General features: G+C 32.8%; 1 protein-coding gene across 1 annotated transcript in view; it reads left to right on the forward strand.

The window, feature by feature from the left end:
- Window positions 1-10089, forward strand: part of TTN (titin) — a 306431-nt gene that overhangs the window by 148963 nt on the left and 147379 nt on the right. The window contains 8 exon segments of the mRNA XM_027773115.1: window positions 211-285; window positions 880-969; window positions 1608-1685; window positions 2587-2655; window positions 2807-2881; window positions 3028-3324; window positions 4362-4442; window positions 5213-5290. Of these exon segments, the coding sequence (XP_027628916.1) occupies window positions 211-285; window positions 880-969; window positions 1608-1685; window positions 2587-2655; window positions 2807-2881; window positions 3028-3324; window positions 4362-4442; window positions 5213-5290 (843 nt within the window).

The following is a 10089-nucleotide window of genomic DNA, read 5'->3' on the forward strand; positions in this document are numbered from 1 at the left end:
AAAAGGTAGACTATCTCTTTAAGGGCCTCTTAATCTTTAACCACAAACTCTTTATTCTCTTGTTAACTGATTCTGTGAAATGTCGAAAAGTCTCGTCTTGTGCATGTATATTGTGATATTTATTCTTCTGTGTTGAAAATTGGAAACTTGCTCTTTATTCTTCTTTACTTCTTGCACGTTAAATGTCTAAAACAACCAATATCTTTTAAGTTCCTGAAGTACCTAAGAAAGTGGAAGAAAGACGAATCATTCTCCCTAAAGAAGAGGAAGTTCAGCCAGTTGAAGGTAGATGACTTTCTAAGAAAATAATATTTTAAAACACTGTCTTATCATCGCCTAATACTTGGAGGTAAATGTACATTTTACCAGAAAATAAGCATATTTAGACTCTAAAAGGAATTATTATTTACCTAATAAGATTTTGGCAGGCAAACTAATACCATTTGATTCTCCTTGCATGTCTGTTTGTTATTCATTTTACACTAATGAGAATTTTTAAAGTAAAGCTATATTTGCTGTGAAAATATTTCATCAAATGACTTTGTTGGCAATTGTGGAATTAACTCATCTAAAAGAAATTTCAGTTAAGTCTGAGAAACTGGTGCAGAAAAATCTGCCTTCTACCCCTGAGTGGCTGAGTGAATTCAAACAAGTCTACTTCCATTAAAAAATAATGATTTTAACTAAATTCTCTGTGGTCCTTTCCAGTTCTAAAACGCTGAAAAAGGCCTAATTTATTTGAAAACCCAGTAGATTTTTTGTAAGGTCTAGTGGGTTTTCACAAGCATATGAAAGACTGAACAGTTTTCAGATTTATCATTTTCATCTACTATTCAAAAGAATTGCAAAAATAACTTTAAAAATAAAAATCTTTTAAAGTGCCTGAGGAGCCTGAAGAGCCTATTCCAGAAGAGATCCCAGAAGAACCACCTAGCATAGAAGAGTTTGAAGAGGTGGCGCCACCTAGAGGTACAACCGCATTTATGCATTGGGCATTTAAAATCCTGCACTTGGTGTTCCAAATCTTTCTCAGAATTTGTCTAAATCTAATAGTTGCCAGATTACTTTTCTTACACCATAACAGTGATAAACTGAATCTGAATTATTCCTGGCACCTGAACCTATGTGTCCCCTCTTCCCCTAAATTTTTCTGTCTCTGTATTATGACTAAGAATTGAAACTAAGAATGAGAGATGATTTTTCAGTTACTTGCATTGTGTTTTTTCTGGCCAGTCCCTGCTGTAAATCCTTTGTCCTACATTTCAGTCTTTAATTTTGTCTTCAATAGTAATGTAAGGGGAAAAACTCTATGTCTGTGGTGAAAGTGTTCGGTTTTTAGAATCATTCTTAATTCATTATTCTTGAAGACTATGACAATCTTTTATATAATTGATATTATGTTTGCTTATAGAATCTCTAAATGATCTTTTTGCACTGGTAGAGTCCCTACCCCATATACATTATTACCACTTAGCTTGCTAATATCTTCTAAAAATAAATCAATGCTTTGTATTATTTATTTATTCATTTATTTATTTGTTTATTTTGGTATATGGTGTTCTGTTCTTTGCATGTCATTTTCTAAATGTCCTTAAATATCTTTTAAGCACCTGAAGTGGTTAAGAAAGCAGTACCTGAGGCACCTACTCCTGTTCCTAAAAAAGTAGAAGCACCACCAGCTAAAGGTATAGCATTCCTGATTGTAAAATTTTTCAATTCCCATTCTTTCTAAAAAACCAAATGAGTCTTCTACTTTTTTCTTACAGTAATTTAAAGATAAACTGATTAAGGACCAATAAATACATAACTCATTCCATTTCTTTGACCTTTTCTGAATGTTAATGGATGATATTGTGTTCTCTGTGTGTGTGTGTGTGTGTGTGTGTGTGTGTGTGTGAGTGTGTGTGTCTTAATTATTCTAGAAGCTTCTTATTTTAAATAGCTGAGAATTTTAATATGATAACATCTATATTTATATACATAATGACTTTCTTATGTGTTATAATTTATTTTTACTATAATTACTATTTTATAGAGAAGAATATGTTTTAATGCTTGGATAATAACTATGTTAAAGTCTCATTTTTTGGTGATATTTAGCCTAATCATTCAAGGTTATTACAAAATGTCTACTTCTCCTTACTTCCTAATTTAGTTAACACCTTCAGATAGTGACTTTAAGACATTAGATTATTTTGTCCCTGTCATGGTGGACTCCTCGGCAAATATAATAGTTCCCTGAAGAGCATGATGTTCATGTCAGAGCTTAAGTACTGTATAATGGTAATCACTTCCAGAAAACCTTTATCAAATTAAAAATGCAAGAAGTAGGCCCAATATTGGTAACACTTTCTATTGTAAAAAAATACAGAATAACACATTCTTTGTGAGCATGTCTCCTTCTGTCAGTGTGGTTAGCATAAATGATGTGAGGAAATATCTTGATTGCCTATAAAATTAGTGTCCAATAACATAAAGTGACTTCTTAGACACTTTGTTTAGTGTAACATTGATGTTTCTTATGTTTTCATTTCATGTTTATTATTGTGCATTGTCCACTAACTTAAACCCCTAATATCTTTAAAGTGACAAAGAAAGTTCCTGAGGAAAAAGTACCTATTACAGTGAAGAAAAAAGAGGCACCCCCAGCCAAAGGTATCTCTTCTCTTTTAAACATCAACTCCCTCTTTTATCTTTTTTATTAAGATTTTTGTGTTTTATGTCTCTGTGTTGTCATTGTTTTTTGTCTTTCATCTATAAAAGCTTACTCTTGATAGTCCTAAATTCTAAAACTGTATCTTTAAAGTGCCCGAAGTACAAAAGAAAGTCTCAGAAAAGAAAGTCCCTGTGCCTAAAAAAGAAGCCGTTCCTTCAACTAAAGGTATTTTTGAAAATATCTTTGATTTTCATTTCTTGTTGCATGCAAACCTTTTTTTCTGTTTTTTATTTCCCCATATATTTTGAATTCACATCTTGGCTTCTTCTGTGTTTAAAAAAATAAATCTCTTAAAATAGATGCTCTTTCAGGGAGAACTCTCATTGAAGAAAAATTACCAGTTATCTTCCACCAAGAGGAAATAGTAAAAGAAAGACTAGAATTTGAAGTAGTAGAAGCAAAAGTGGAAGAAGCTCTTGAAGAAGAAGAGTTCCATGAGGTTGAAGAATATTTTGAAGAAGAAGAGTTCCACGAAGTAGAAGAATTCATCAAAGTAGAAGAACAGAGAGTTGAAGAAGAACACAAAGTTGAAAAAGTTCATAGAGTAATTGAAGTGTTAGAGGCTGAAGAAGTGGAAGTATATGAAAAACGTAAAGCTCCACCTAAAGGTATAGGGAATTCTGCAGAAATTGCCAAATTCTTAAATCTTGCTCTAACTTTCTTTTGAAAGTACCTTTCATGTTCCATTTGGAACATTAGAAACCCTATGAAACACTTTAAGCATGAGTTTAAACTATTTAACATACAGATTGTTATCAAGTAGACATTAAGCAGACAGTATAATTTTAACAGATGAGTTAGTAATATGTCATTATCTACTTATCCAAGGAGGTCACTAAGAATCTAAGAATGTTACATGATCATTACAAGTACTAAAATAACTGACCACTGTCGTAAGTTGAATGAAGAAACTCCTTGGTTCATTAAGGAATTTACATATTCAGACAAAGTGACTGTTGATTTTGTTATCATTTCAGTCAACTGTTCACATACTAATAATTACATATTGAAAGCTTTCACCTTTCATAATATTCTTGGGGGCCAGCAGATGGTGCAGCAGTTACATTGTGTCCTGGATTTGGTGGCTTGAAAATCACACTGAGCATGTGTGTGTGCATGCCCAAGATCCCAGGAGGAGAATGAAGAAGGGATTGCAGTGTGGCCATCCCCAGTGGGGGGTGATTTCTCATTTTCTCTTTCACTGTCTCTCTCTCTCTCTCTCTGGTGAGCAGATGCACCCTAAGGCTAAAACCTCTACAAATAATAATAATTAATAATATTCTCATTAGAAAAATAACATAAAGAAAGTTAATAAAATGTTAGCAATGGCATCTGCATTATGGTATTTTCTGAGGATAAACCTGAGCAAAAATAACTTCTGTGCAATAATACTCCAGTTCATTCATAAATGAGTAGAATGTGTATAATACAAACAAATATGTATGTGTATTTACTATATTAGTAAATCTACAAGGTAAATGATGTTTAGCAAAATCAAGTCTTTTTCAGAAGTTGGTGTGGTAAAAGTTCAGAAAACATTAATAGTAAAAAGCATGTTGTGCGCTCTCATTATACTAACTTTGGTAATAGTGCTTCATAATACTTGAAGAGTTCATTCTAAACCAAAACACTAATATCTTTGAAGGGCCTGAGATATCTGAGAAAATCATCCCTCCAAAAAAACCACCCACTAAAGTTGTTCCTCGAAAAGAACCACCAGCCAAAGGTATTTTATTGGTGAAACATTTCTTACCTAACTTTATGTAGAGTAGCACCTTGATTGCTTTCCAAGTTTGCATTGTACTTGATGCTTTTCATCTGTGTTTTGTGTTTTGGAATTTTTAAAACAAGCTAATATCTTTAAGGTGGCTAAAGGTCCAAGGGTAGTTTACCAAATAAAGCCACTCACTGTGTTGATACCTAAAGTACATAAAGCAAATACCCCTGTCAACCAAATAATGAACCCTGTTTCATTCTTTGGTGCTATTTGACTATATATTCATATAGGTGCTTATTGATAAACCTAGTAAATATGCACAGTGAAAATGTGTTTAGTATCCCTGCTTTCTTCATTTTTGTAAACCTCATGAATTTCACAATAGAAGTTTTAAAAACTAGCCTCTAATCAATAATATAAACTTAAATCTTTAAAGTCCCCGATGCATGTAAAAATGTTATCATTGAGGAGGAAGTACCAATTATTCCACTGAAACAAGTAGAAATAGCACCAGCTGAAGGTGGGCTGTTAAGTTTTCTTGTCAAGTTCTTACGATTCTAACATGGGGAAATTCTTCTGGACTTTTGTTGTCATATTTGTTGTCATAATTACATTTGTCTTAAATGTTGTAGTGTATTTGAAAAAGTGTTGTCTGTATTTCATATTGTGGCTGTGTTTTGCTTTGTATTTATGTATCTCTTAAGCTCTACTTTTTAAAAAATCTTCATGCTTAAAAGAATGTTTGAAAGTAATAGAAATTGTTACTACTATCTTTAAAGTACCAGAGGTGTCAAAGAAAATTGTGATAGAAGAAAAAGTACGTGTTCCTGAAGAACCCAAAGTTCTGCCAGTTAAAGGTATTTGCCTTTGCTGATTCACCACTAATACACAAATCCCTTTTTAATCAGTTACCTTGGAGAAGAGACCATTTTCCCCTCTAGCCATAAGCTGGCTATGAATGACTTCAATGTTCTACAACATAACTGTCCTTTTTGTAGTGAACTCTGGGAACAAAGACTTATATAAGCCTAAAAGTTGTGGTTGCTTATGCTGATTGTCTTCTTATATAATAATTAGATAGTGTTGACTCTTAAACTCTACTTCAAAATAATTCCTTCAGAAGCTCTTATAAAGAAGTTCTCAAGACAAATAAACATGATCTCAGTAACAATAGAAAATGATAGCGTCTCCAAAGAACAAAGTGTTTCTAATCTAGAAAATCAAGAAGGCATTGTCAAGGCAGTGTAAAAAATGCCTTGACCATGTGTTTAGTAGCCTTAATTTTGAACTTTTTTACATTCTTCTGGTTAGATGTCCTTTTTTTATTTTGTCTTGGTATTTTATACCAAATTATGATGTTCTTAAAAATAAGACAAATAAATATCTTTAAAGCACCTGAAGTACCCAAGAAAATTGTTCCAGAAGAAAAAGTTCGTGAAGCTGTTCCTAAAAAGCCTGAAATTCCACCAGCTAAAGGTATATGCTGATACTTTTCACATGAAATAACTCTTTCTTTAGTTTTTTGTGTTCTGAAGTAAATGTGTGTAATGTTAAATCCTTATATTTCATATCATATATTATTATTTATAGCAATTAATATACTAATATCTTTAAAGTTCCTCAAGTGCCTAAGAAAATTATGCAAGAAGAAAAATACTCCATTGTTCTTCCTGAAGACACAGAGATATACAGTGAGTCCAGAAAAATGGGAGGTTCTCTTCAGTTTCGTGTGTGTCCTTAATTCACTGTGTTTGTCTTCATAGCTTTAAAAAGTAAACATACTAATACCAGGCCAGAAATATGTGACTCAAATTAAATAATTTTAATAATTACTAGTCTCAGACAAAACATATTTCCTTACCAATTTCAAAAGAAATACGTTTGTAACATTGCCCAATTTTTAAAGAAATTTTTCTTGTTGAATTTTTCTAACTTGTTCTGTGTACAGATGCCTTTTGCTTTGAAGCAATTTATTTTCTGAGATTGTGAAATAATTTATTTTAACTCTATAATAATATTTTAATTGGATTTTGTAAAATCAAAATCCTTTACCATTATTATTATTTTTTACTCCTCACAATGATCATTGAAAATATTTTGGCAATGCAGCTCAAAAGACCACAGATATATAAGGCCATTAAAATCTCTAAAGAATTATCAATTTTTTCTTTTATTCAAAACTGCCATTGAATGATTTGAGTAGAAAAATTATTACTCAGTAATCCGAATAATAAGACACCAGCAGTAAAGATATCCTTTTTTTAGCCTAAAAAATTATCTATTAAACTGCTATTATTATTATTATTATTATTGTTATCACTTTGGTCACTCTGTTAGAGCAGGTTGGATAAAAGTATATGATCACTTCCTCTTTTGAATATCCTTTCTATGTTTAAGTTTGGTTATTGTTATCAGCCAGTCTTCTCTTCTAAAATCTAAAGAAAAATTTTATTGTCATCATTTGCTTTATTTTCCAAATATTTAATATTTTTATTTTTATTTTATTCTTTCCAATAGTTAAGAGGTTTTCACATTGGGACCAGCAGTTAGCATAATGGCTATGTTTCTGGACTCCCACGTAGTTGACCGTTGTTCAAGTCCTGGACTCAGTGGCTTAAACTCACGCCGGGCGCATGTGCGTGCTTGCCCAAGATCTCGAGAGAATGGAGAAGAGATTGCAGCGTGGCCATCCCCCCTGGGGGGTGATTTCTCGCTTTCTGTCTCTCTGTCTCTCTCTGTCTGTCCGGCGAGCACACGCGCCCTACAGCAAAAACCTCTCCAAAAAAAAAAAAGAGGTTTTCACATTTATATTAAACTGTGAAACCATAAATTAGGTGCAATTTCAAAACATAGATAACTAGTTCCTTAGGAAAGGAAAGAATGGGGACCAGCAGATGGTGTAATGGCCACATTGCTGGACTCCCATGTAGTCAATTGCTGTTTAAGTCCTGGACCCAGTGGCTTAAATTCACTCCATGTCCGAGAGGAGAATGGAGGAGAGATTGCAGCATGGCCATACCCCCTAGGGGCTGGTTTCTCTCCTTATCTCTTTTTGTCTCTCTGTCTCTATCTTTCTGCAAAATCCTCTCCCCACCCCACCCCCCCAAAAAAAGGAAAGGAAAGAATGTGCATGCATTTATGAATTTTCAGTAAGTCAAATACAGGATGAGAATTCTCGATATGTAACTCAATATTCATACATTCATTAAAAATAAGATAAATAGGGCCATTTTATCAATAACTTTATGCAGGCAAAAAGAAAGAATTATAGTGTCTTTAACCAATGAATTCCTCAATTTTATCAGTGTTATCATAAAGAAATGATGAGTCCTAGTCCTATATCATAAAACTGAGTGTGATGCTTACTTTTAGCCAGTGCGTTCTTGTCACTAATTTATGTCCATGCACTACTATTAATTTGGGAGATGAATGTATAGTATGTTTTGTGTTCTGTAATATTATTTCTATCTACCTTGAAGCACCTCTAATTACATAAATACTAATATCTTTAAAGTTTATGAAGCATCTGAAGAATCAGTCCAAGAAGAAAAAGTATTTGTGACTCATCCTCAAATGATAAAAACCAAACTAGCAAAAGGTATATAATGCCAATAATCTAGTCTGAAGAAAATTTATTTTTCAGTTTATTTTGAAAGCTCAATATTTTCTTCACCACTTACAAATATAACTATAATCATATCTTTTAAGTGCGTGAGCCATCCAAGAAAGTCGTTCCAGAGGACAAAATATATGTGACTATTCCTAAAAAGAGAGAAACGCCAGTAACTAAAGGTATATTTCAACTATATCAAACTCAAGACGAATATCTTTGGTTTTAAAATTCAAAGATTTCATGTTACATGAGCTTTGCAACTTCTAAATATATAAACCTAATAATATCTTTAAAGAGCCTGATACAATCACAGAAGTTTTTCCAGAGGTGGAGGTACCAGAGGCTATTCCTGAAATTCCAGAATATCTTCCAACCAAAGGTATAATTCTCTGCTTATGAAAATAAAGAAAGAAAATCTATCTCCCTCAGCCTGCAAAGTATGTTTCGTGTTTTAAGTGCATTCTCACAAACTCTTACGCAAAAATACTAATATCTTTAATGAGTCTGACATCCTCAATACATTGAACTGTGACTTGCCCTCCAACCTACATAATGTACAAAATCCCACTATTAGAACAAAAATAAAATTTCTAACTCAGAGTTACAATATCTGTTAACATACTAACATTCTTAGTATGTATGCCATTGCCTTTGTTAATTAAAAAATACTAATATCTTTAAAGAATTTGAAGTCCTCAAAGAAGTGGTTCAAGTGGAACAAATTCCTGTTGCTAAAAGAAGAAAAACACCACCACCCACAGGTACAGGCCAGAAGAAAGTCTCATGTTTGTGGTTCTGATTAACGTGTAAAAATACTAACATCTTTAAAGCCCCAGTGGCCACTGGGAAATCATTTTAGAAAAGGAGGTCCTCCAAAGCAGAAGCTCACCCAGACAGATGCACATCTCAATGAGTCATTCAAGAGAAATGGGGGAGGGGGGCAACCTATAACTTATATGACACTTAGGAAACAGTTGAATGATACAGTTATCTAAAAGGACTCTATACAAAATATGTACACATCTTATGTCCAAATGTGACCCAGACTGGTTCTTCAATAGAAAATAGTTACCACTATTTCCTTTCAAAATAAAAATCAGACGAGTTAGAAAAAAAAAAAAAAAAAGATCTCCATAAAACCATTTGGCACATCTATGACCCTGGAATTGGCATGAATTAGCTTAATCAGTGGCACCAAGTGGCAAGGCCCTCTTCATGTCAATCCTTCTTGGGACTGGAATTCCAAGATATCATCTATCAGTCTGTCAGAATTTCTTTTCTATTAAGATAAACTGACTGCTAAAAGCAAGCATATTAAGTTGAATTATCTGATTTCCCATAAAACTGAATTATCATAGAAACACTTTTAGAAAACCATAACTTAAAGAAAATAAAATATTTAGTTCAAGGTGAAGTTGCTCTACCTGTAATATCGTCTCTACTACATGTGACCATCCAAGTACATTCTAAAACCAAGGCAAAAATAATTCCAGCTAAAGCCAGAACTCTACCCTAAATTCTTATTTGCTCCACTCAGTCTTTTATTTTTCAAGCATCATACATTTTTCAATTTGAACTATTTTTAGATAAATCAAAAGGTGAGGAAGTTTTAAAACTTCCAAAATAACAATTGCTTTATAATAACCATAATATTCTATACTTTAAAGAATATCCAAATACGTAGTCATTTTTTTTCCTCAGTCTGGAATCTTTTGGTTGTTCTCACCATTAAACTTGAAAACATTCAGAGTTTTAAAGTGTCTAAGATAAGGGTTCCCAAAGACACCAACCCAGATAAGAAAATGTTTGTATTTATTCTTTTCAAACTGTTAGCTGAAGGCATACCATTAATTAAAATAATTTTTTTCACTTTCTGTGATCTGATTTTCTGTTTCTACTATTCAAAGAAATACAATTACAATATAGGTAGTGCCTGATGTAACCAAGAAAACAGCCTCTGATAACGAAGTCTTCATACTGCTACCAAACACTCAGATTCTAAGAGCAGAGAATGTGTTAGAGGGGTGTCTCCTAGTCTAGAGC

Source organism: Tupaia chinensis, unplaced genomic scaffold (assembly GCF_000334495.1).
Source record: "Tupaia chinensis unplaced genomic scaffold, TupChi_1.0 Scaffold000322_1, whole genome shotgun sequence".
Lineage (NCBI taxonomy): Eukaryota > Metazoa > Chordata > Mammalia > Scandentia > Tupaiidae > Tupaia > Tupaia belangeri.